The sequence below is a fragment of the Nicotiana sylvestris genome, chromosome 8 (genome assembly GCF_000393655.2).
Source record: "Nicotiana sylvestris chromosome 8, ASM39365v2, whole genome shotgun sequence".
In the NCBI taxonomy this organism is placed as follows: domain Eukaryota; kingdom Viridiplantae; phylum Streptophyta; class Magnoliopsida; order Solanales; family Solanaceae; genus Nicotiana; species Nicotiana sylvestris.
In genome coordinates, this window is record NC_091064.1 from 197576222 (window position 1) to 197603843 (window position 27622).

The window sequence follows — 27622 nt, forward strand, 5'->3', positions numbered from 1 at the left end:
CGAAAGGGACGCCGGAAAGCTGATTTTGCGTAAACGACCATTTTTGGTCATTCTTTTGGGTTGCGACCAGTTATCCCGCACAACCTTAAAATCTTCGTCTCCGAAGTGCTGAAAGGCCGTGTTTGCAAAACCAGGTCTTTTTTATTTGAAAAAAAACAAGAAAATAGTCAGTGGTCAAGTGAATACCGTTTGGTTTTTAGTTAAAATAAGCCGGCCCGACTTCGGTGATGTCTTAAACCGTTCTTGCCGAGATAGCCTTAGAGTATCTTTCGGTTGTCGAAGGACTATTTTTGTAAAAGAACGAACAAGTTTGTGAAAGGTTGTAAAATAATCCTTCCCGGCCTCAAAATTCATATGAAATTTGGAAGAGGCCACATTTGCAAAAAATAACCGTTTGGTTGCATTTGTCAAACGGGGAAAGGAACTAGCCGTTTGTTTTTGAGTTTGTAATTCTTTGATTAGAGTATGCGAGTTATTTGATTTTCGAGGCCGTTTGTTGTCTTTTGTCAAAGTCTGTTAGTATGGTCAGTTTTTTTAAACTTTTGTAATCAAGTTTGTTTTAATATGAAAATTGAAAATTCCAAAAAAAAAATATGTTTATTATTATTTATCTTTTATTGGTCCGAACTACGCAAGGTCTGATTCATGCGGGGTCATGATACATAGGCAATCTCCATAAGATTCGACCACCATTGAAAAAAAAAGTGTGGGAGATTTTCAAAGGGGCACAATTACAAGAAGCCGGAACGACGCACGTAACTGAAGTGAATGCGTGATAGAACGGTCTAACTGCTTAGGGGTATTGTATCTCTGATATATGATTATCTATCAAATGCCCTAACACTAATGTGATGGCTTCACTTTGCTGTTGTTCATATATAAAAAAGTGGTTGGTTGTGGTAACTCCTCCCTGCAAAGCAAAGTCAAAGGATAATGACTCAGAACCTCAGAACCAAGTGGGTCGGTACTGATGACCGACAACAACTGGTCGAACGGAACAACAAGTTGGTAGAAGAAGTGAAAATGCTGAGACAACATATGGCAGACATGTATCAGGCATGGATGACTGGGAAAGCACCACCCCCTCCATTGCCAAGCTTCTTGAACTCTGTCATTACCCAAGCACCCAACACCATAACGGAAGATCCCCCATACTCTCCATCCCAACCCACTTATGGCAGCTTTCCCAGCTACCCGAGTAGCTCCATCACTCGTCAACGCTACTCCCCTCCCCAACACTACTTCTCTCCACGAGACTCCCAAAGACATGCTTCACTTTCCAAATACCCAGCTCCACAAAAGGCCTATCTACCCTCACAAGCCTACCGGAAGCCCCCTGGATCAGGTTTCCGGCCCAATCAAGTATTTAGGAACGAGAGGTTGCTAAAACGAGAAAAGGCTCTCACCCCTATCGGAGTATCTTATGCAAGTCTGTTTGAAAGGCTAAGGCAAGATGGCCTGATTGAGCCGCTCTCCGCATATACTCCAGATCCACGTGCAAGAAACTTTGATCCGGCAGCACGATGCGCATACCACTCCAATGTCATAGGGCACAACATTGAGAGCTGTCGTAATCTGAAAAGGGAAGTAGAAAAAATGATCCAAAAAGCGCGGATTGTGATCAATAACAGTGACATGAAGCACTCGAACCCTATCGAGAACTTGTTGACGGAGGATGATGATGTTGAAGCTGGTAATGGTCTTGGCAGTATTGATGAAAAGCTCAGTGGCTAAGATGCCAGGTTTGATAATTGGGAGGGCGCTTCGTTCCTTGGTTAGCAAGAGAGAAGCTTTTGATGGTTTATTTTGTTGTCATTTCTGTTCTCCGGATTATTAGGGTTGTAATTCAGATATTGTCTTGCGTCAAACTTTCTTATCTTTCCATTTTGTCATAGCAGTTTGTTTAAGTTTTGTCCAGGCTGCTTTAGGATTTTATTCTGGTTTGTTTTCGTTCATTTTGTTATTCAAACCATTTCACCGGTAATCTAATGCAAAATCCGGTCTTTTATTATTTCCAGTTATCTTTTTGTTTGGTCCTTTTATCATTTTTGTTCAACGCCGATTCAGGTGACATGACATGCGCACACAGTTTGGGCCTGATCTTAAAAGATAATCATAAAACCATTGGGTGGTGATCGGAACATTTAAAAGGAATAAAGACGGTTTGAGATTATTCGGAGCTCGAGTCATATGGAACTGGGGCAAATAAAACATAAAGAAAACCATAAAATCAAGTGAGAGTATTGCCCAACGGTGCTTTAAAAATGACAAAAGAAAAAGGCAAATGTATGCATATGGTTATCAAGTCCGGCACAATCAGAAGATGTGGTGAATATTTAATGGTGTTGTTTGTGCTTGGCGTGTTTTGAAGATTGGAATGACGAAGGCATTTTATTCTGCTATCTAAACACTTTCTCCTTCGTTAACCCTTTGAGCCTTATTTGTTTTCTTTCATACCCCTCTTTCGGAATCAGTAGCAAAGAGTAGAAACACAAACATAAAAAGATAAGAAAAGAAAAAGAAAAAGAAAAAAAACACAAAAAGAAAAGAAAAAAAAAGCAACAAAAAAAAAAGAAAAAAAATGAAAAGAAAAGAGAAAAATGATAACAGAAAACAAAAGAAAGTCAGAAGAAAACAGAGGAATTGGGAACTACGTTCGACCTGATTCCTCAAAGAGGATACGTAGGCGCCTCAAGGCTCGGTCATGGTGTAATAAAAATTATATATAAAAATAAAATAACTATAAATAATCCCCAAGCAAGAAATTGGGGCAAGGGTTGCGCTTGTTGTAAACAAATATGGTTCCGAAAGTTGTAATTTTGAACCTCAAATTGGTTTGTTTTTTAGCATTTAATACCCTTTCTTTCTAGCCTATCCAAAAACCCACATTACGGTCCAAAGAAAGACCTTCTGATCAGTCTTCAAAAGATGCCAAGTCAGAAAAATGAGAGTCTTACCGATGAACATAACACTCTGATCCACAGCAGAAAGGACTCTAATCCCCAGCAGAGAGAGTCATATCGGCAACACTCCAAATCCCCATCTGGAAAATGATACAAATGAGAGAGTCTTATCGGTGAAAATCTTCACGGGCACCATAAGGCGATGAAAGCTGAGAGAAAAACCAAAATGAGAGAGGCTTGATAGTAAAAACCCTTCGGGCACTACAAGTCGAATAAGATTGAGAATCAGATGGGGAATCGCCAAATGAAGATCTTGAAAGACGATTGACGGCGGAGGATAGGCCACATATGCATGTCATGACCATTAGAGTCGATATCTGCGTTTGATAGGTTTTTATTTATAGTTTCTTTTGTTAAAGAGTCATATTTTTCCTTTGTCTTTTATTCTGTTCCTTTTTATCTTTCTCCTTTCATAGAAAAATTCCCCAGTAGAGTCTGTTTGGTCAGAACAAGTGAGAAATGACTTCAAAATATGCTATCAGCTTTCCAAATTATGCAAGATGAGATCTGACTAGTACATCCAAGTGGTATAGTCAGCAAGGAACAAGCGCAAGGCCAGTGTCAAGAAAGATATCCCCAGCAAAAGAGAATTGACAAAAGGATTGACGAGTGTCAAGAGGGATACCCTTGCCGAAATCAAAGGTTATAAACCTCAAGGATAAGGACTGTGGACAAATCAAGAAGAGCAATGAGCATGATTTGGGAAATTCATATGAGACTAAAAGGTCGGGAAAATGACAGTTTCCGAACTATGCCACAAAAGAATAGGGATATCCCCAGCAGAAAGGGATCATTCCCAACAAATAATATCATCCCCCGCAAGTTTTTTGGAACGCAGAGCAGGGAAGGAGAAAGGGAAAAGCCATCCCCAGTAGGAGTATCACAACCAACCACCACAGTCAAATTTTAAAAGGAAATGACATTGATGGCGGAAATGCATGCCACAAGGGAGATTATCAAACTGGGGCAGAAAATTTTCCTTTCATTTAGAAAATTTTTTGGAAGTCAGATACCCATTCGGGGAAGAATAAAGATAGCACCAGTCTCAAGGGAAGTGGTCTTTGAACCAGTTTTACCCCCAGCATAACAAGTTTTAATAAAGGAAGTTGTTCCCCAGCGGACAGAACAAAAAGATGAAACTTGTGCTCGGAAAAAGCAAAAGGCCAGTATCATTCCCAGCAGCCTTCAGAAGAGTGAAGCACTAGTTTTTGAAGGAATCAAAATCTCCCAGCAGTGTTATCCTCAACAGCGTTATCCCCGGCTGATAACATTTTATCCCCAGCAATGTTGAGAGAGAAAAGTTTTGAAGGAAGTAGCTTTGGAGAAAAGGGGAAGAAAGGAGACTCCCCAATAATATCATTCCCCAACAGGTAAGTAAATAATTCCCCAGCAGTCTCGGGGAAAGACAACGCGAGCTGTTAAAGGAGAAAATCATCCCCAGCAAGGCCACAAATCGGCCACCATTTTTTTTAGAAAAAAAAACTGATAAAATTTTCGTTGCTTGAGAGTTGAAACAAGAACAAAGCAGCGCAAGGGAAAAAGAAAAGAAAAGAAGAAATTACTAAGGTAAGTTTCTCAAACCTTTGATCTTTACATTTTCCTCCTAAGATAAAAGTCCTAGTCCGATGAAATTTTCTCCTGAGATATCAAATCTTAGTCCGATGAATCTTTCTCCAAAGCTCGAAAGGAGCTTGATTTATTTTAAAAGTATTAGAGTTGAAGTCAGGAGCCCGCCTGGAGAATGGAGGTTTTAAAATTTAAGAAATTGTTAAAGTCAGAAGCCCGCCTGTAGAATGGAGGTTATTAAATTTTAAGTTGAAGAAGTCAGGAGCCCACCTGTACAATGACATTTTATTTTCAAAGTTGTTGAAATCTCGCCAGCCTAAAGAAAGGAATGACATTTTATTTTCAAAGTTGTTGAAGTCAGGAGCTCGCCTGAAGAGAGGAAAGGCGTTTTATTTTTAAAAGTTGTTGAAATCTCGCCAGCCTAAAGAAAGGAATGACATTTTATTTTCAAAGTTGTTGTTGAGGTCAGGAGCCCGCCTGAAGAGAGGAATGACATTTTATTTTCAAAGTTGTTGTTAAAGTCAGGAGCCCGCCTGAAGAGAGGAAAGACGTTTTATTTGTTGAAATCTCGCCAGCCTAAAGAAAGGAATGACATTTTATTTTCAAAGTTGTTGAAATCTCGCCAGCCTAAAGAAAGGAATGACATTTTATTTTCAAAGTTGTTAAAGTCAGGAGCCCGCATGAAGAGAGGAAAGGCATTTTATTTTCAAAGTTGTTGAAATCTCGCCAGCCTAAAGAAAGGAATGACATTTTATTTTCAAAGTTGTTGAAGTCAGGAGCCCGCCTGAAGAGAGGAAAGGCATTTTATTTTTAAAAGTTGTTGAAATATCGCCAGCCTAAAGAAAGGAATGACATTTTATTTTCAAAGTTGTTGAAATCTCGCCAGCCTAAAGAGAGGAAAGACATTTTATTTTCAAAGTTGTTGAAATCTCGCCAGCCTAAAGAAAGGAATGACATTTTATTTTCAAAGTTGTTGAACTCAGGAGCCCGCCTGAAGAGAGGAAAGGCGTTTTATTTTTAAAAGCTGTTGAAATCTCGCCAGCTTAAAGAAAGGAATGACATTTTATTTTCAAAGTTGTTGTTGAAGTCAGGAGCTCGCCTGAAGAAAGGAATGGCATTTTGTTTTCAAAGTTGTTGTTGAAGTCAGGAGCCCGCCTGAAGAGAGGAATGACATTTTATTTTCGAAGTTGTTGTTGAGGTCAGGAGCCCGCCTGAAGAGAGGAATGACGATTTTATTTTCAAAGTTGTTGGTTGAAGTTGGGAGCCCACCCATATAATAGAGGAATACATTGCAAGTCAGTAAAGCAGAAGAATCCAACAGGAATCCCCAGCGGGAAACAATAAAAATCCCCAGCACCGGAAAGCGGAAGGCTGCAACAAGAGATCTCAGCGCAAAATCAAGCGCATGAGTCAAAAGGGAGAAAAGACGCATCTTGAAAGAAGCGGCCTGTGAACATTGAATTATGCCCAGCATAACAAAGCTTAATGAAGAAAGCCATATCCCCAGCGGACCGAACCAGACAGTGAGAATTGGTATTCAAAGTAGCAAAAGGTCGGTGTCACCCCCATCAATTCTCGGAAGAAAGAAGCACCGGAATCGACGCAAGCCGACAAGAAAGCAAGGCATCAAGAACAAATGGAAGATAGATGGGATCTTGTAATCCGTAGTCTAGCCTAACTTCTTGATTTTTCTTTTAAGCATGGTATAATAAGGAGGTCAGCAAACAGTAAAAGTAGCATGCAATAGCAGCAACATTGCAGTCCCACAGTAGTCCCAGCTACCAAAACTTCCCGAACTACATTAACCTGATTCCCTTTTAGCCAGGGATATGTAGGAAACCTTTGAAGCAAAGGTTCGGTTAAACCTTTTTTCAAAAAATGCTTCACACGGAGTACTCAGATGGGCAAAAATCGCTCACTTTATCTTTGCACCAAAACCTTTCGTGTCTTCGGGCAAAGAGGGGCAGCTGTAAGCACATGATTTTTGCCCTATGAAAGAATTACTCCCAAAAAATTCAAAATAAAACAATTTTCCTTTGTGTGCAATTTTTGTATTTTTTTGGTATTTTGTATAATTATTTGTATTTTTGTCTGTGCATGTTTATTTGTTTAAATTAATAAAAATATAAAATATGTCGCATTTTTCATTTAGTATTTATTTAAGTTTGTTTTACAAAAATGAGAAAATCATAAAAAATAATCTTTTGCATTTCTATCATTTTAATGTCCAAATTGTGTGATTTTTATTTGTATTAATGTTTAATTTTGGGTGATAATTATTATTAGGGGGTTAATTAGTATTTTAAGATAATTTTTGTTTTTATAATTTTATCATTTTTAGTTTTATTAATAAGTAAAAGAAAAGAGAACAAACAAGAAGAAAAAAATCGGATTGGGCCCTTCCTCCAATTTTAAACCCCCAAGCCCAAACCAAATTACCCCTTACCCAGCCCAAAACGCCCCGACCCGGTCCAACATTAAACTAAAAGGACCCTCCCCTTTTCAGTTACCCTGCACCCAAATAACCAAACCCAAAAAACCCTAACACTAACCATACGCCCCCCTTCCTCATCTTCTTCTTCTCCAAAAACACCCCAAGCTCCCCTCCCATGGCAGCCATGGCTGCTGCCTGTCCCCCCGTCCCTCACACCTCCAACACACTCACACACGCACAGCTCCTTCATCTTCTTTCTTCAATAAAAACGCAGCCAACCCTCCGTCGAACCCCACGTCGCCATAACCAACCAAACGACCACTCAGTTCACGTCCAAACGAACCCCATGGTTGTTGTTTTTGCTGCTTCTTCCACCACCACTGCTGCTGCCCATGCTTCTTCTTCTCCAAGATCACGTTGGTTGCTTTTTATTCAAGATCATTGCTGCGTTCTTCACTGTCCGCCATGGCTGCGTCTTCGAGCTCGTCCAAACAACCACGAGAGTTTCGTCGCACTGTTGCGCTGCTGCTTCATTGTTTTGTCGCCGCCCGTGTTTCTTCTTCTTCAAGATCATTGCTGCTGCGTTTTCACTGTCCGCCATGGCTGCTATCGCTGCTGATGCTTCATCTTCTTTTTCTTTCACCATGGCTGCTGTCGCATCTATTGCTTCGTTGTCTTCAAGTCCGTTTATGTCAAGGTTTCGTTGGTTTCGTTTAAGTTCGTTCGAGTTTGTCGTTGGTCATTTACGGTCAGTTGTTCTATGTTTTATTTCTTCTGTATTTTTGTTTGATATTTTTCGGATTTGAAATCAAATATGTTTGATATTAATTTCATGTTCATCGTTTTTTTATCTTTCAATTTGTTTTCATTCATTTTTCTTGTTTATTTTTAGGTAGAAATTGATTAGTTTAATTATAATATTGTTAGATTTGAGTTGAAGATTCAATTAATTATTTTTCAGTTTGTTTTATTAATTTAAAAGGATTTAATTTTAATATAGAAGAGTGTTAGTTTAAATCGTTTGAATCCGTTCTTTGTTATTTAATTTAGATATAATTCATGTTCATTTTTTGTTTGAAGTTCATGTTAATTCAGTGATTTAATGTGAGTTTATGTTTTAGTTTTTCATTTTTTGATTTAGTTTGAATCATGTATCTTTGTTATAATTTTGTTGGATTTAATTTAAAGATCAATTGATTATTTGAGTTTAGTGATTTGAATCTGTTTATTTATTTTGTTTAAAGTTTAATTTGAATTTGAGCTCATGCTTTGAATATATTTGTTTGTTATTGTTGGTGAATCTGAAAATAAGTTTGTTGTGTAAAAACATTGTTCAGTCAAAATAATTCCAGTTGTTTCTTTATTGTTCATCATATAGTTTGAGTTTGTTCATAAAATCTGATTAGGAATTGGTTATAGCTGCTATATTTTGGTTAGAATTGATTAGTTGAACTTGTTATAGCTGACGGGGTAGATTGGTAAATTATAATGTTTTCAGGGTCAAAGTGGTAATTTCAGTAAGGTCAGAGGGATATTTTTGGAATTAAAATTCTGAACAATTATTTATTTTGAGTGCTCTGTACATTAAGATTAAAATAATATTAAAATAATCAATAATGGGGGGACAAGATATAATGATGAGGAATAATGCAATTGTTTAATATAAGCATGGAGAACAAGATATAATGGGGGAGGATAATGTACTTGTTTAATCAAAAGTGGGGAACAAGACATAGTGGGATTGCGGGGCTCAAGAAAAGTTGTTTAAATAAGTAATAATTGTATTTTTTATGTAGTAGTGGGTTTGGTAGGAGAAAGTGATTGTTTTATTAATGAATTAAAGAGTTTGGGATGGAAGATAAATAAGGGAGACTTGATCAGAAAAAGAGGACTTAGACTTGAACTTGAAAGACAAGAAGAAGAGAGAGAAGAAAAAGGACAGAAAGAAGATAGAGGAGAAAAAAAAAGAAGGAGGGATAGATAAAAAAAAGAGAGCTTAATATTGAAGATAGAGAGAAAAATTTCGAAAATATTAAGACTCCAAAAATAAAAAGAAAAACATTCTGGAAATTCAAAAGAAGAATAGTATACACCTGATATACGATCTAAATATTCTGATATACGGATTCAGAAATTAAGGGTTGAACAATTAATTAGTCTTTCAAATCTGAAAAGATTCCCTTGGCTTCTGTCCGTTGATTGTTGTCGGTGTTTCTAGATTTTTATCTTGATTTCAAAATCTGTCACTGGTTTCTCGTTGCTGGTTATTGGTTGCTGGGTGTTGTTGTTGTTGTTGTTGTTGTTGTATGCTACTGAATTTCTGCTGATCTCCCTTTTATTTTGCTTCCAATATCAGGTACACTACTGTAATACTAGCTATTGCAAGCTAATAATGTGGAAGCATGAATACATATGACGAATGTTATTTTGAAGTGTTAATTTCGCTTTTTCTTTGTTTCTTTTATTGATTGTATTTAGGCTATTTTATGTATTACTGAACAATAATTGGAATAAGAGAAAATAACATAAGTTAGTCTTTAATGAATAGGTTTGGCAAAATGGGTTAATTCACTAGATATGAAGGTTTTAAGATTATCAACAGTAGGTTAATCGTGAACAAGTAACTAAATTTAGCTAAGACATGAATTTAAACTAAATTTCGTGAATTAGGCATTAAGACATGATTTAAGTTCGAACAAGATTAGAAGAACATTTAAGTTTAATAAACTTTCTAATAAGCTTTAGTAATTATGGTTAAATCTAGTTTCAAATAATTGTGAATAATTAATCTCAATAGTTTTTTTTATAACAATGCGAGTTTTAATTTAGCTATATTTGATTCTTTTGAATATTAGTTGTCGAATTTTTCTTTTATTTATAATTTCGAAAATTTTAAGTGAAATTCCTTTTCATCAATATTTATATTAATCTAGCAATTAGTATGCCATGCTTTCTTAAAATAAAAAATAAAAAAAGTTCGTAATTAATTAGGATTTTCTTTCTTTATTCTAGAGACTAATTTTAAATAAAAAATGTAGTCGCTTTAAGATTTGTCCATTAAAAATAAATGAGATGAGCCTCGCCTAGTAAAATGTATAGATTGCGGGGCCCTCACAAAATGTATGTATTAATTATTTAGAACATCGGAGTTGGCCGTCTAGTGAAATTTTACGGCCTTTCCCAAAACAACAATACGCTAGTCGTTCTAGGCACGTCTTTAACAAATTATTTTCTTAAATATGGGTGTGCATTTATGTAACCCAAATTCAAATCTCAACGGAGTCAAAAGGTGTCGGTAACCACGGGTGCATTGATTGTGACGTGGTTTGAAATACGTTTTCACAATGTTGCAATTCTTCGTAAAATAATAACAATAAATAAAAATAATAAAAGCGGCTAAAGAATAAAATTTGCACATAAGTTTATAATATGTATATCAGATAATCAAGTCGAATATAATAGTTGAGCGACCGTGCTAGAACCACGGAACTCGGGAATGCCTAACACCTTCTCTCGGGTTAACAGAATTCCTTATCCGGGTTTCTGGTTCGCGGACTGTAATACAGAGTCATTCTTTTCCTCGACTCGGGATTAAAATTGGTGACTTGGGACACCCTAAATCTCCCAAGTGGCGACTCTGAAATAAATAAACAAATCCCGTTTCGATTGTCCTTTAATTGGAAAAAACTTCCTTCTCGAAAAAGGAGGTGTGACAATCATATAGTTTCATATTTATTTTTATGTTTAATTATTAAATTCAGTGAACCTTAAAAGTGTACGTTAACGTAAAGTTATTGTTAGACGACTAAAAAATAACTATCATGTGTTACTAAGAAAATTCTTCCATAAAAATATTTTAACAGATAATATATCTGTCATTTTCTTCAATTTTTGCAAAACATATATTTAATTATATAAAATTTAACAAAGTATATACGATTGAAATAATATTCACATAACAAAAAAAATGGAAAACCTGAAAAATCCGACAAAACTGAACCAATCCAAACCGATATAGTTGGTTTGGTTTTGATAAAACTCGAACCAACCCGGTCCATATACACCCCTAACCAGCCACTTATGCTTACATTATAATAGGTTGCCTACGTTATACCTCTTTGAGGTGTGACCCTTTCTTGGACCCCTGCATGAATGCGGGATGGTTCGTAGACGAGACTGTTTTTTTTAAAATTTAATATCGGGACTATTATTTGGTCTCTAATTAGGTAGTTCTAGGATTGCGTTAATTTTGAGTATTTATTTTAGTGTTCACTTTATATTACTGTAATAATTTTGTTGGTATAGTCAGTCTATTGTATATATCATAATATCTTTTTTATGAAAATATTGTTTGCACATATATAAGGAATCCCTTGAAGCAGCGGAATATTAGATGTAGAAAGAGTTTGTTATTTAATTTTTTTCTTGATCAAGTTATTCAAATTGATCTGGTACCTGATTTTTTTCTAAGTGAAAAAATTTGAAGATATCTATAAGTAAATGAATATAGGCAGCAAGAAATACTTTTCTTCGTCTTCTTAAAGACTGAATATGAACCTACTTATGATGGCAATTGGCGTTGATTTTTAACCAATCATATTTAAGTTTGGATCTGATAAAATTATTTTGTGTATTATTTATTCAATATTGTTTATTACTTATTTGTCATATAGTAAACTTGAATTTCATTTTTGATTAAACGGTGTCACGAATTATAGAATTGAGAGAGGCTTATCTCTATTGTGGTGGTTATAAATATAATGGTACTAAAAAGCTTATAACTATAAACGTTGATGTATTCAACATAAAAAATAACTTCAAATAAAAGCAAAAAGAGAAAAATATAGTGTAAAAGAACTCGATCATCAATTTTTTTGCATGAACATTTTATCAAACTAAATAAAAGAAAAAGAAATCCAATTTGAACACATATGAAACGAGTAAGCCGAAAACAAATCCTACTTGTATACGCACATTCCACAAGGAAATATCATAACCACCAGTTTTTTTATTCTTTTTTCTTTTGTTTGGGTAAAAGAATAATAATATGGACCAATATTAAAATATAAAATCATGAAAATGGATTTCAAAACTTTTAAATTTTTTAACCCATAAGAATCATGTGTAACTTGCTACTCCATTCATCTTTCTTTATATGACAATATTGGAATAAAAAACTACTCTCTCCGGTTAAAAATAAGTGATTTTTTGGAGGTTTTCACACAAATTAAAAAATCCACCGTTTAACATTAATTAGCAATAAAATTGATCACATTAACCTTTACTATCTAACATAAATACTCCTAACACATATTCCAACACTATTTACTCCAAGGACAATATAGGAAAAAAATAATTAATTCATTCTTGAAATCTGAAAAAATCACTTATTTTGGACCACAAGAAAAGGCCAAAAAATCACTTATTTTAGACCGGAGGGAGTAATAAGTTTAAAATATAGTAGTAGTTGCACAGCATTTAAGGTGAAAGATAGTAGTTATTTTGTTACATACATATCCTTTTTTTTTTGGGAAAATTTTCGGGAAAGTTTGCAGTCGCTATCTTTTGGGTGCATACTGGATAACCTGCTCATGATTGAGGAGATGTGCTGATGAGGGAAATTGATCCCATATCTCCTGCGTGAGAAACCACTCACCCAACCAATTCGGCTTAACCCAAGTAACATACCTATCTTATACTAGTAAATTCTAAGCACCTATATTTGTACTTCCATTTTTGTCAAATTGGTCCTATTTAACAATATCAAAACTGCAAACTCCCTTCTTAGTAATTCAACATTTTAATTTCTTACTAATCTTTTCCCTTTTGGAAGTATAAAGCCGGGCACTCGCGCCAAAACGCGTTTAACTGTCTTAACTGTTTCAGAAATATCCCTGTCAGGAATAAAAAACAAAAACCCAAAAAAAGAAAAACAAATTTCAGCTTTCTAATTTTCTACTGAAAATATATTTTATTCTTTGTTTTGAATAAAAAAATATATTCACAGGATTAAATTAAGTATAAGCTGTGAAAAACAGAAGAACGCTGTATTTGAAATTTTCTAGTCAAATACTCCTAAAGTTAAAATATTTAGGGATGTAAGTCTTCAAGGAAAGTGTCATTGTCAAATGTTGGTCCGCAAGAATTCTCCAAGAAACCACCTTCAGGCAACCAGCAAGAAACCTTAAAAGGACAAATATCAATTTTAGTCCGCGCCTAAAATTATTTATATTCGATAACTGTAAAAGTATATAATATTTATATATTTTTCGTATATAACATATAGAAATATAATATATATATATATATATATATATATATATGTGTGTGTGTGTGTGTGTGTGTGTTATTATTTTAAGAGCCACTACACAATGTTATTTTTTTACTATTATTAACACATACTCAAATTGCAGTTGAGTGTATTAAGTTCCTGCTATGAGCGGTGTCCGAGAAAGGACCGAACTATAAAGGTCTATTATACACAGCTTTACCCTGTATTTCTACAAGAAGTTATTTTCACGGCTTGAACTCGTGACATCCCGATCACATGATAACAACTTTATCCCAAAATTTCCGGACAACATTAGTAACACCCAAAAAAATAAATTGAAATATAATATTCATAGTACATTAATTTAAAAAGAAGAAGTAATCATATCATAGTACTACATAAGAAGTTAGTATATTGGAGCAGAAGAAGGCAAAATTGATGAGGTCAACTTGTATAAATTTTGGTCTTCTCAAGTTTTGTCATTGCATACTCCTTTTCCTTTCATACACGTTAACACGCTGCATCTCTCTCTCGCTGTCTCTATTCCTATGTCACACGTTTGTTCAAATAATTTTCTCCAAATGTTACTATTTTTACAGCTACAACATTCTTGTCTTTAATTTGTTTTTGTATCAATTTAAAGGTTCAATCCTTCACTTTTTTTAGCTTCAATTCTCAATTGGGGTTTCTGAGTTTTCCTTATTTGTCTCTGTTTTCATATGAGTTCCTCTTGTTTTTGAGCTTTCTTGCTTTTTTGCTTTGTTTTAGTCCACATGGAATTTTTTTCCCTTTTGGTGTAAAGCCTACTTTTCTCTGTTCCATTTTCCAAAGTTAGTTCTTTTCTCACATAGTCATTCCAGTTTTCAATTTTTCTTACTTTTTCCATTCTTATCCTAATTTGGTTCCTTTCTTAGCTACAAAAAGTTAATATTTTTCCCTTAGTGATCATCAAATTTTCTCTTTTAGCTACAGAAATTTGATATTTCCCCCCTATTAATCACCTAATTTTGATAAAAATTCAATCTTGGAAGATTTTTGATAAAGAAACAGAATCTTTGTGAAATTTGGCAAGAAGGGAAGGTTTCAAGATTATAGCTTTGAGAAGAAAAAAAAATGCTGAAGTGTTTTTATATATTCAAGGATAAGTCAAGGTCAAGAAGGAGAGGGGAATCAGCACCAGAATTAAGTAATGAAAGTAGGAGAGATGGTAATTCAGAAGGGAAAAGGGTAGCTAAGTCTACAGGTTCAGTTTCATCTGCTAGAAGTATACCTGAAATGTATAGAGAAAAAGAGCAAAATTTGAGGGTTTTTTCACTTTCAGAGCTTAAGGAAGCTACAAGGAGTTTCAATAGGATGTTAAAGATTGGAGAAGGTGGTTTTGGGAGTGTATATAAAGGTACAATTCAGCCTCCTAATGGAAGAGGTGATCCTATTGTGGTTGCTATTAAGAAGCTCAATACGCTTGGATTGCAGGTATGAGTTTTGCTTTTGATCTGTAGTATATGTATAATTTGCTTGCCTTTTTTAAAAGATCTCCCTTGGATAAAATGTCTCGAGTAGTAAATGAGTTCATGATTTGAATCTCTGATTGAGAGAGAAATAGTAGAAATGCCCCTTTGAAGTTTATGCTATTGTGGTCTACGTTGCTCGGACTCTCCAAAAATGTTGCCGCACCCATGTCGGATCCCACGGGTGCGGCAACATTTTTGGACAGTCTGAATAACATAGATTGTGGTCTTGTACTAATATAAAAAAGGGCAGCTCAGCTGAGCTCCCGCTATGCGTGGAGTCCGAGGAAGGGCCAGACTACAAGAGTCTATTGTACGCAGTCTTACCCTGCATTTCTCTAAGAAATTGTTTCCACGACTCGAACCCGTGACCTCCTGGTCACATGACAACAACTTTACCAGTTACGCCAAGGCTCCCCTTCTGCTCTTGTACTAGGATAGTTGAACATAATTGGATTGAGATAGCACAATTTGTGCCCTTTGAGCAAGATAGCTGAATATGATGTGGCAGATGATAACTTAATTTGGCCCAGAATCTTGGAAAATTCTATGTTAAAGTAACTTTTATGAATGATAAATGCTTGAAAAATAAAAGATGGCAAATGGTAGACTTAAAACTTGTTACATTACTGCCTTTAATGTATGCATTTTTCCAATTTGTGGAACAAATATAGTGTAATGTTCTACTCAAGTGTTTTGAGTTGGAAGGGGGGGAGGTTGCCAATCACCTAAAGTTTCGCGTCATGATATTTAATGCTTTACTTATTTTGTTTTTCTGGTGATCTGGAACTAAATTCCTGAACCTCATTCTTCTACGGGATCTGAACTCCACTGATTCTGCTTTGTGTATCTTACGTATGTGTATTACAATTTAAAAGGCACTGCCATGTTAGTATTATTTTGGTGCTAAGATGAATATATTAGGGCTGTGAACTAATTTAGCAAGCAAAATTGTTGTCTTTCTTGCTTCTTTTCTCCACAGTTCGTTAGTTGATACATTGAATTCCTGCATTGAGTAACTATTTTCCTGTTTACATCCGCTTCTTATGCTCTTAACCTTTTGAGATTCAGTGCTGCTGTAACTCCCGCTGGTCCGGGTCTTAGGAACCCCATTCACTCTTTTCTTTAATGGTCATTGCTCTTTTTTACTTGTCTTGTTATGTTGAAGAATCGTAAATGAAGTAAAGAGTTTAACATCCACCTTTGTTATTTACTTGTGTAAGCCTACTGTCTCTTTATCTTTTACAACGTTAATACCTCAATGAGTACCACTTGTTGCATCTTCGTCCCATAACCAATTTCATATTTATGGGGAGGGAACATATATCTTTCCGTCACTAGCTAAGCCATTATTAATTGTTGTCTTCGCCTTTTCTTAATTTCATTATTGAGTTTGCTGTATGACTCCTAAGTTAAAACATAGATAACTCTTTATATATGCAGGGCCACAGGCAATGGGTTGCAGAAGTTCAATTTCTCGGTGTTTTGGAGCACCCTAACCTTGTTAAGCTTCTAGGATATTGCGCTACAGATGGGGAAAGAGGGATTCAGCGCCTATTGGTTTATGAATACATGCAAAATAGGAGCTTAGAAGATCATCTGTTCAACAGAGCTGTGCCGGTAATTCCCTGGAAGACAAGATTGAAAATTATCCTTGGTGCAGCACAAGGAATGGCTTATTTGCACGAAGGTCTCGAAGTCCAGGTATCCTTTAACTACACAGATAAATGATTGGCACTTCAAATTTTATGTCAGTTCACAATTGTTTCTGTGCTTGTTGCATAGAGAATACATATTGTTTAACTTTGCCAACAGAGTCATGTCCTAAATGTCAAGTGTGTTTTCAGCAGTTAGCAGACACGCTTTGCCTTTTAACGTTATTAGACAACTGTTATTAGACAACTGGCATATTTCTTGTTCCATCTGCTTGCAAAATGCAACAAATAAACTTCGTTAACTGCTGCCAAGTGTGTATCGGTATTTACAACTAACCTCTGAAGCCAAGAAAGATAAATGAGTTGAATAGCATTTTATGATCATAATTAACAATTTAACACCCATTAAGCTAACACAATTTGTGCTCCTGAAAGCACCTTTCTTTATTCTATCTTCATACAAACTCTTGAACCTTTTCTCATTTCTCATTCTTAATGAATACTTTTTGATTGAAATGTGAAGGTGATATATCGGGATTTCAAGTCATCAAACGTTCTTCTGGATGAGGATTTTAATCCAAGGCTTTCAGATTTTGGGCTTGCAAGGGAAGGGCCAGCTGGTGACCGCTCTCATGTGTCTACAGCGGTAAGTGATGGTGATATTGGTTATCGCATGGATGCCAAATTTTTGTAGTTGACTTCTCTTAGATGCTAACTTTTTGAATGCTTCCTGCAACATGTTGCCATGTGGCTTATCTCCCTCTCTCCTTTCTTTGCATCTCGCTCGAGGAAAAAGTGTGTGATGGTGTTTGTTACACCAATTGAATTCAGTACACTTTAAATATTCCCACCCTTTTGGCTAATATTTGAAGCAACCCTTTTTATGTTTGCTTCTCGCTATGATGAGCGATCATAATCCTCTTCCCAGTAACAAGTTGTGATGCTGTTTGTTTTCCTTGGTTTCTACCCATTTTTGTTAACCAAGTGGTTTGTTACCTGATAAAGTTTGTCGTTTGGAGACATTATTAAGACTTTAAATTGCATAGGTGAAGTCATACTTTAGCCTTTGATTCTCATTGGCTGATCATTATTTCGTATTTTTTGCTCTTAGCCGGTTGGGACTTTAGGATATGCTGCCCCTGAATATGTTGAAACTGGACATCTGTCGGTCAAGAGTGATATTTGGAGCTTTGGAGTTGTTCTCTATGAGATCCTCACAGGCAGACGAACGTTGGAAAGGAACCTTCCTGTGATGCAGCAGAAGCTTCTCGATTGGGTAAAGCAATTTCCTGCTGATAGTAGAAAATTCAGCATGATCATTGACCCAAGGCTTCGAAACGAGTTCTCACTTGTGGCTGCTAGAAGAATTGGAAAACTGGCCGATAGCTGCTTAAACAAGATCGCCAAAGAGCGCCCAAAAATGAGTGAAGTAGTTCAGATACTGACACAAGCAGTACAAGAATCAGAAGAAACAACTTCTTTAGACATCACAGGTCCAGGGCCATCTCGGCCTACACAACTTGCCTCACCTAAACAACAACTTAAAAAGACCATTGCTGAAACTGCACGGCCAATGCGCCCCATAGCTCAGGCATGTCTACTCAAACTATGGTTTTATACAATGCAGAATAAACTAACATGAAATTTTTGTCTTAGCTTTCTTGTTTTGCTATTTCAGGCTTGAATGCTCAAAAGATCGCTGATCATACTTACTTCAATCTCAAAATGGGGATCCTTATGAACGAATACATACAGTAAGTAGTAATATTCTTTGGTAAAAGAAGTGGGCTCTTCATATGTCCCATATTAGAGTTCTTTTTGGTTAAGTATGTTTAGACTAGGAAGAGTGGCAAAAGGAGGGAAGTTTCTTTTTTCAATTAAAAGGGAAGTTTAGGACTTCTATTCACTAGTGTTCGTTTGTGTAAATAAATCCATTTGTATTCCAAAATTTCAGAGCAACAAATTTTCTTCCTCACTCAGTTCCTTTCCTTGAGCCAAGGGTCCATCGGAAAGACTGAAAATTACATCTTTACCTTTACAAGGTAAAGTTAAAGTATACGCACATACTACCTTCCCCAGATCCCACTTGGATGATTACACTGGATTTGTCGTTCCTGTTTTGCGTGGCACCCCAAAAATCTTTAACAATTTAACTCTTGATCTATAACATTATTTGCAAAAGCATTAAACCAGTGCCAAAGTGGTAAACTTTGACCACCACTGTGAGAAAGATTTAAGTTTGTGTAAGTATTTTTTTAAACACTATTAGTGTATTTTAATTTGTTATAGTAAATAGATTCCTCTTCTAATACCGCGTGGTTTTCTCGTGAACAATAAAGGTACCACAAATACTAGAATTTTATCTTGAAAAGGTTTAAAATATGAACAATTAATTCAAATAACTACTCACCTAATCTCTTAAACTAAAAATAATTGGCTTATATATATATATATATATATATATATATATATAATAAACTATTTTGCCCTTGAAAACTAAATAACTATTCTGCATAATAAAAATACAAAAATGTAATTTGACGTTAACTATTTTTGTTCCTGAAATTCACATTAAGATTATGAAATTTTAATGTAGCAATTAATAGTTCCATTTCAACGCAAGAAATACAAGGGAATCGAAGGGATAGAGGTTACGTTTGGGAAGAAATTAGGAAGAGAAAAGGCCAAGGTAGTTGTGATCAACTTGTGGCTTATAATCTTCTTTCATGGGAGTTCAATTATTTCTATTAGTTTGGAGAATAATCCTTTATTCCTCACATGTCTTATCATACTATCTTAAGAATTTGAACAGATACGCACAAAGTTCAAAGAACCATACGTAAGTACGTGATTTTTGTCATATATGAGAATTACTCCCAAAAATTTAAAATAAAACAATTTTCCTTTTGTGTGATATTTTGAGGATTTTGTGGTATTTTTGGATAATTATTTGTATTTGTCCATGCATGTTTATTTGATAAATTAATAAAAAATACAAAAATATGTCGCATTTGCATTTAGGCTTTAATTCTACAATTAGGAGCAATTAAGTTTGTTTTTACAAAAAACAAAATCATAAAAATAATGCATCGTTTGCATTTTTAGCATTCAATGTCAAATTGTGCAATTTTGTTTTAATTGGTGTTTAATTATGCATGATAATTGTTGCTAAGAATTAATTAGTATTTTGATAAGTTAATTTAGTTTATAACTTAATTTAGAATTTTAGTTTTATTAATTAGAAAGTAAAAGAAAGAGAGCAAAAAATATAAAGAAAATCGGAATTGGGCCTCTTCTTCAATTTTGAACCTAGGCACAAAACACCTCTACCCAACCTAAAACCCCTTGACCCAAGCCCAACCGCCCCCCATCTGACCGCACGACCCCCCCACTCTTTCTCTCATTTTTGTTTCATTTGCTACTCACTACCTAAAAAACCCTAAAGACACCCCATCTCTTTCTCCTAGCCGCCGGACCCATGCACCCCCTTCTCTTCATCTTCTCCGTTCACCCCCCCACGAAACCCCATAGCCCCCTCCTTCGTGGTCCACCATTGACGAGCAGCAGCCCTGCTGCGTCGACCAACCCCCCCTCCCTGTCCATTTCTTCTTTTCCGTCGTCGGACCACCCAAGTCGACCCCCCGTCCGCCATTGAAACCAAGCGACGCAGCCAACCAGACGACGCCATGGCTGCTCCTCCTTCTTCTTCTTCGTCCCCAGCTCAACCATGAACGACCACCCAACGTCCAACTTTACCTCACAAACGACCACCCCTCACGTTGAACACATAACAACCATCGACTCTAAACCTTCACCAACCAAAACAACCTCCCCTCGTCCTCCTCTTCACGCCAACGACTCAACCAAGCTCGCCGGAAAACAACCCATAACACCAGCGACCTCCTTCTACAGCCTTCCACGACCACACACACACACATGGATAAAACAACAACAAGAGGTCATTGAAACAAAGTGAGAGATAGACGGAGGAAAAGCGAAGCAGTCCGGTTAAAGTCCGGCGAAGTTCTGTCGAGGTCGTCGTTTGTCGTTCTGAGTTCATCTAGGTTAAAAGAGAAGGTGGGTTTTCGTTGAGTCGAGATCCGGTACGTCGAGGTTGCTGTCCGAGTTTCTGTTTCGTTGCGGTCATTTCCGGTTAGTTGGTTTAAGTTTCATTTCTGTCCATATTTTGTTTGATATTCTCGGATTTGAAATCAGTATATGTTTGATTCTTTTCTTGTTCGTTGTTTATCATTTCTTGATTATTTCTTCAGTTTGTTTTTATTCATTTGTTCTTGTTTAGTTTTAATGTAGAAGTGTGTTAGTTTAATCACTTGAATCCTTTATCTTGGTTGTAATGTTGTTAGATTTAATTTGAAGTTCCATTGATTATTGAGTTTAGTGATTTGAATTTACTTGTTTGTTATGTTCAATTTGTTACTGTTATTGAATCAGAAAGTATGTTTGTTGTTAAAAAATGTTGTTCAGTCAAAATGATTTTAGTTGTTTCTTTATTGTTCATCATATGGTTTGGTTCCCTGAATCCTTAGTCTTTGTTTTGATGATATTTGACATAATCTGAGTTTCTAGCTTAAATTTGTTGATGAAATTTGATTAGGAATTGGTTATAGCTGCTGTATTTTGGTTAATTGATTAGGTAAATTGGTTATAGCTGATGGGGGTAAAATGGTAAATTGCAGTATTTTCAGGGGTAGAATGGTAATTTCAGTAGTTTCAGGGGCATTTTCGGGATTTTAAGTTTTAAAAAAATAATAATTAATTTGAGTGTTCTGTCCATTACGTACTAATAATATTAAATTAATACATTTTTAATACATAGTGGGGGACAAGACATAATGGTGGGAATTAATATATTTGTTTAATATAGTTGGGGACAAAACATGCGGTAGTGGGACAATAAGGGAATTAAATAAAGAAAAGATATGTGTTAGTGGAAACTAATATATTTGTTTAATATAGTGGAGGACAAAACATTAAGTAGTGAGATTCAAAAGGGGGATGCGTAGAAGATAGTGGGAATTAATTTAGGTGCTACTAGTTTGGCTATAAAGAGAAAGAGCTTGACACAAGTTAGGGGGATTCGGAAATATTGAAAGAGATTAGAAGACAGATTTTTGAAGAGAGTTAAGAATTTTCTGAACATTAAGAGAGATTTGAGGATTTTTCGGAATAGAAAAAAAAACACTCTAGAAATCTAAAGAGAGAGTAGTATACACCCGATATACACTCTGAATACACTGGATATACGGAGTCAAAATTTAAGGGTTAAACATTAACTGGTCTTTCTATCCAAAAAAGGTTCACTTTGTTTCTGCCCGTTGATTGCTGTTGGTATTTCTGGACTTTCGTTTGGTTTGTTCTTTGAGTTTTATTGGTTATTTGTTATTGTTTCATTGGGGTGTTGCTGGAATTCTGCTGGTTTCATTAAACACTGTTACTGGGCTGTTCTGTTTCTGTTACTGTTGTTGTTGTTGTTGTTGTTGTATGCTACTGCATTTCTGCTGATCTTTCTCTTCTTTTGCTTCCAATATCAGGTACACAACTGATACACTGGTTACTGTAAGCTGAAACAAGAAGTATGAATACAAATAAAGAGTTGAAGTTTTAATATGATTTAGTTTTTTTACTGATTGTACTTAGGACATTTTATACACTACTGTTTCGTAAAAAATTTTCTGCCATTTCTGTATAACTGGACAGTGTTATAGTAATGTAGTCAATAATGTCCCGTTGTTTTAGTTTGGTTATTAGGTAGTATAAGTTCAAATGCATGTTAAATAAAACCAGGCCACTAGACTGTTTTAATATCATGGCAATCTAGCTCCAACAATCAATTGTTTGAATTTAGGATTAAAACTAGACCTTTAAATTACTTCATTCCAATTAATTGCTCTTTCTAAAACTTGCATGTAACTTGCTTAGTTAGATACTATCATCTTATATCTCTATAAGTGCAAAAACTGTGAACATGTGTAGAAATAATTAACTTGGCCCAATATTGGAATAAGACTGCCCAAGTCACGTTTAATACTACATGCGGTGAACCTGGGCCCACGTTGGTTAACAGGCTGTCCATATTGTGTTTACATTCTGATTTAACAAATTGAGTTCGGAACCCGACTATAACAACTTGTAAGCATGTAAATAAATTAGGACCTTTTCTCTTTCATTTTTAGAGACAAATTTAATAGAAAGAATGTAGGCACTTTAGGATTATCCTTTTAAAATAAATGAGATGAGCCTCGCCCAATAAAATGCACAAGTTGCGGGGCCCTCAATAATTTGTTTTAAAATACTTAGACTTCGGATGGACCGTTTAGCAAAATTTCACGGTCCTACCCAAAATAATGATACGCTAGTCGCTTTAGGCACGTATTTAATAAGATTATCTTCTTAAACTCGGGTGCACATTTATGTGACCCAAATCCAAATCTCAACAGAGTTGAAATGTACCAACAACCACGGGTGCATTGATGTGACGTGTTTCGAGATGTATTTTCACGATGTTGAAATTCTCGATAAAAATAAAAATAATAATAAATGCGGTAAAGAGTTCAAAATTCGCACATATGTTTATAATTGTATAAAATCAGACAATCAAGCCGAATATGACAGTTGAGCGACCGTGCTAGAACCACAGAACTCGGGAATGCCTAACACCTTCTCCCGGGTTAACAAAATTCCTTATTCGGATTTCTGGTTTCCGGACTGTAATACAGAGTCATTCTTTTCCTTGATTCGGGATTCAACCGGTGACTTGAGACACCATAAATCTCCCAAGTGGCGACTCTGAAATAAATAAATAAATCCCGTTTTGATTGTCCTTTAATTGGAAAAACTCCTTTCCGCGCCCCTTTGCGGGGGGCGCGGGCGAAAAAGGAGGTGTGATAGCTCTGGCGACTCTACTGGGGACGAAGAAGACCCATAACCACTGGTTTAGGGTTAGAAATTCAAGCTTAGAATAATTGTTGTATTTGGCTTTATAGTGTGATTGAGCTTAAATGTGCAAAATGATGCTTTTTACCGCTTTGATATTATTTGAACTGTACATATAAACTGTGCCGAAACCTTTTCTTCTCACCTCCGGGGATGTACTTACTGGTTGAGACTCCCTATTCTGTTAGTGCCATACCTTGAAATAAAAGAGGCTCGGAAAGTTTCTAAGCCAGCTAGCCTTTTGGTTCCCGGAAAGGAGCTCCTTCCTCAACTCGAATTGTCCGCTCGGGTACACTGCCTAGAACATATACCCAGGTTGAACCTAGAATAACTTGACTTCATGCCAGATTCCTAGTAGGAACGTTTATTTGCATCATGTTGCATTTGACTTAGGGGACTCAACACAAGGGTTGGGTCCGTCTAGGACAAACAACCTGAAATGAAAAAAGACCATCCTGCTGCATCCTGTTTGATTTTGCACATTTATTTGCTTCAGATCTGCATGCTGACCGGCTTCTGAAATCGGGTATTTTTGAAAAATTGTGAAAAAAAGAAGAAGAAAAATAGCAGTGTAGGGAGATAACTACTTATTTTTAGAAAAATAAAACCAATGTCCAAGTAGTGTCAAAACCCTGCCGAAATTTTGAAAAATGAAAAAAATTGTCTTTTTTAGTTTGATTTATTTAAAAAACAAAAGAAAGGAGTCTTGTTTACAAGTTTAGTTTATGTTGCCCGAACTACGCCGGTGTGATTCTCACAGGATGTGAGATACGTAGGCAGCCCTCATCGGGTCCAACCTCCCATTTTGCAAATAGCCAAAAAATGTTAAATTTTAATTGTCAATATAAATAAGTCGGATGATGCTGTTTTTTGCAGGAATAGCCGAATGTTCCTAAAAGGGACGCCGGAAGGCTGACTTTGCATAAATGGTCACTTTTGATCATCTTTTAGAGTTTTGGTCGGTTGACCCTCACGACCTTAAAATCTTCGTCCCCGAGGTGCTGAAAGGCCGCATTGGAAAAAACCGATCTTTTATTTTATTTTAATTTGAAAAATAATAAGAAAAAGAGTCAGTGGTCAAGAATACCGTTTAAATTTTTTAAGCCGAGCCAGTTTCGGCAGTGTCTTAAACCGTTCTTACCGAGATAGCCTTAGAGTATCTTTCAGTTGTCAAAAGGCTATTTTTGTAAAAGAACGGACAAATTTGTGAAGTGTCATAAAATAATCTTCCCGGCCTCAAAATTCATGTGAAGTTGGGAAGGGGACACGTTGGCAAAAATAACCGTTTGGTTAAAATCGGCATATAGAGGAAGGAATGTGTCATTTTATTTTTCTTGAGTTTGTATTTATTTTGATTAAAGTATGTGGGCCGTTTGACTTTCGAGTCTGTTGTTCGTCTTTAAGTGATTCCAAAAATGTTTTATTGTTGTTTACCTTTTATGTGGCAGAACTACGCCCGGTCTGATTCATGCGGGGACATGATACGTAGGAAATCCACATAAGATTCGATCACCATTAAAAAGAAAAAAAAGAGAAAAAAGGGAGCACAATTACAAGAAGCCGGAATGACGCATGTAACTGAAGCAAATGCATGATAGAAAGGGTTAACTTCCTAGTTGCATTGCATCCTCAATGTGTGTTTTCCTATCTGTTAAAAACCCTAACGCTAACTGGGTGCTCTCATTTTTGTTCCTTTTCAATCTTTAGAAAGGTTGTTGGTTGTGGTCCTGAAAGTAACGCTTCCCTGCAACACAAAGACAAAAGACAATGGCAGAGAACAACAGAACTGGGTGGGTTGGTACCGATGCCCGAAAGCAATTGGTTGAACAGGACTACGGGTTAGTAGAAGAGGTGAGAATGTTGAGACAACATGTGGCAGATATGTATCAGACATGGATGAATGGGAAAGCACCACCCCCGCCACCGCCTAGCTGCTTGAACTCTGTCCTTACCCAAGCAACTAACCCAATAACGGATGATCCCCCATACTCTCCATATCTACCCACTTATGATAGCTTTCCCAGCCACCCGAGCAGCTCCATCACTCGTCATCCAACTATATCCTCCAAACACTACTCCCCTCCCTAACGCTACTTCTCTCCACGGGACTCCCAAAAATATGCTTCACTTTCCTAGTACCCAGCTCCACAAAATGCCTATCCACCCTCACAAGCCTACCGAAAGCCCTCTAGATCAGGTTTTCGGCCCAATCAGGCATTTAAGAATGAGAGGTTGCTGAAAAAAGAAAAGACTTTCACCCCAGTTGGAGGATCATATGCCGGTTTGTTCCAAAAGTTGAAGCAATTGGACATGTTGAAGCCGATTCAGATAAAAATGCCAAACCCTCTGTCAAAGAAGCTTGATTTTTCTCGATGGTGCGCATATTGCTCAGATGCCCCAGGGCATGACACAGAGAAGCGTTGTAAGCTAAAGAAAACAATTCAGAAGCTTATTGATGTAGGTGACATTGTCATGCAAAATCCAGATGCAACAGACACTAGCCAAAGTCCGTTGCCTATGGGTAATGACTTGCTTTGTTCGATCTAGATGCAATGTTCGAATATGACTTGCTTTGAAAAGGAATATGAGAAGTCTTCTGAAATCCTCAGAGGTCCGCGCATTGTAGAGTTCTCAGTGCTATCAAAGGTGGCTCTTGAGAACGAGCCCGCAAAGGGAACCCAAAAGCAATTTGCTAAGAACAATGAGATGGAAGTTGGTAGAGGTCCCAGTAATGTTGATGAAGAATTCAGTGGATATGATGCCGAGCTTGGCAATTGGAAAGACGTTCCTTTCTTGGTTGGTCAGGGAGGAGTTTTTGGTGGTTCATTTTGTTATCATTGCTGTTGTCCGGGTTATTTGCAGGGTTGTAATCCAGACATTGTCTTATGTCAAACTCTCTTATCCTTCCATTTTGTCATAGTGGTTTGTTTAGTGTTGTCTAGGTTCGTTTTAGGTTTGTTCCTATGTTGTACCCCAGTTGTTTTGTTTGTTTTGTTATACGAATCATTCCACCGCCTGTCTAATGCAAATTCCGGTCTTATGTTACTTTCAGTCATCTTCTTTGTTTAATTATTTTATCCTTTTTTGTCTTTGTTCAACGCCGATTCTAGTGACATGACATGCGTGCACAGTTTAGGCCTAATCTTAAAAGATAATCATAAAGCCATTGGGAGAAGTTCGAGACACTTAAGGGAAATAGGAATAGCTTGAGATCCTTTGAAGCCCGAGCCATGTGAAACTAGGGCAAATAAAACATAAAGAAAAACCATAAAAGTAAGTGAGAGTGTTGCCCAACGGTGCTTTAAAAATGATAAATGAAAAGGCGAATGTGTGGATATGGTTATCAAGTCCGGCATAATCAGAAGATGTAGCGAATATTCAATGGGTTTGTTTGTGCTTGGCATGTTTTGAAGATTGGAATGACGAAGACATTTTGTTCTGCTATCTAAACACTTTATCTTCATTAACCCCTTTGAGCCTTATTGGTTTTCTTTCGTACCCCTCGTTCGGAATCAGTAGCAAAGATTAGAAAACACAAGCATGGAAGATAAAGAAAAAGAAAAAGAAAAAGGAAAAGAAAACAACAGAAATAACAAAACGACAAAAGAGAAAGGAGAAAAGAGAAAAAGAAAGAAAAGAAAATAATAAGTAAATGAAAAAAAAGAAAAAAAAAGAGGAATTGGGAACTACGTTTGACCTGATTCCTCAAAGATGATACGTAGGCGCTTTACGGCTCGGTCATAGTGTGCATAGTGTAGCATACTGTAACAAAAATAAAAATTCCCAAGCAAGAAACTAGGGCAGAAGTTGTGCTTGATGTAAAGAAATCCGGTTCCGAAGGTTGTAAATTTTGAACCCAAATCGATTTGTTTTGAGCCTTTAAAACCCCCTTTTTAGCCTATCCAAAATCCTACATTACAATCCAAAGAAAGACCTTCTGATCAGTCTTCAAAAGATGCCAAGTTAGACAAATGAGAGAGTCTTACCGGTGAACACAATGATCTCCAGCAGAAAAGACTCTGATCCCAACAGAAAAGAAATATGAGAGAGTCTAGCGGTAACACCCCAATCCCCAGCTGGAAAGTGATACAAATGAGAGAGTCTTATCGGTGAAAATCTTCACGGGCACCATAAGGCGATGAAAGCTGAGAGAAAAACCAAAATGAGAGATGCTTGACAGTGAAAACCCTTCGGGCACTACAAGTCGAATAAAGATTGAGAATCAGATGGAAATCACCAGACGAAAGTTGTGAAAGGCGATTAACGACGGA

At 36.3% G+C, this 27622-nt stretch overlaps 1 protein-coding gene across 2 annotated transcripts; it reads left to right on the top strand.

The window, feature by feature from the left end:
• Positions 1 to 13627: 13627 nt before the first annotated feature.
• Positions 13628 to 22153, top strand: LOC104242085 (probable serine/threonine-protein kinase PBL19). Of its 2 annotated transcripts, XR_714892.2 has the most exons (6): positions 13721 to 14707; positions 16186 to 16446; positions 16921 to 17043; positions 17509 to 17988; positions 18076 to 18151; positions 21950 to 22153. XR_714892.2 is itself a non-coding variant. In XM_009797074.2 (5 exons), the coding sequence occupies exons 1-5, from the start codon at positions 14348 to 14350 to the stop codon at positions 18079 to 18081; spliced, it is 1230 nt and encodes a 409-aa protein (XP_009795376.1). In that variant the 5' UTR covers positions 13628 to 14347; the 3' UTR covers positions 18082 to 18376. The 2 variants fall into 2 exon arrangements, 1 of the variants encoding a protein (XP_009795376.1); XM_009797074.2 differs by lacking the exon at positions 21950 to 22153 and having other exon boundaries at positions 13628 to 14707; positions 18076 to 18376.
• Positions 22154 to 27622: the final 5469 nt, after the last annotated feature.

What these genes read in the sequence shown, in the direction of transcription:
- LOC104242085 (XM_009797074.2), top strand. Translation starts at nt 14,348, where the DNA reads ATGCTGAAGTGTTTTTATATATTCAAGGATAAGTCAAGGTCAAGAAGG. An exon ending in ACGAAGGTCTCGAAGTCCAG is followed by an intron (nt 16,447 to 16,920) that starts GTATCCTTTAAC and finishes TGAAATGTGAAG; the next exon opens with GTGATATATCGGGATTTCAA. An exon ending in GCTCTCATGTGTCTACAGCG is followed by an intron (nt 17,044 to 17,508) that starts GTAAGTGATGGT and finishes TTTTGCTCTTAG; the next exon opens with CCGGTTGGGACTTTAGGATA.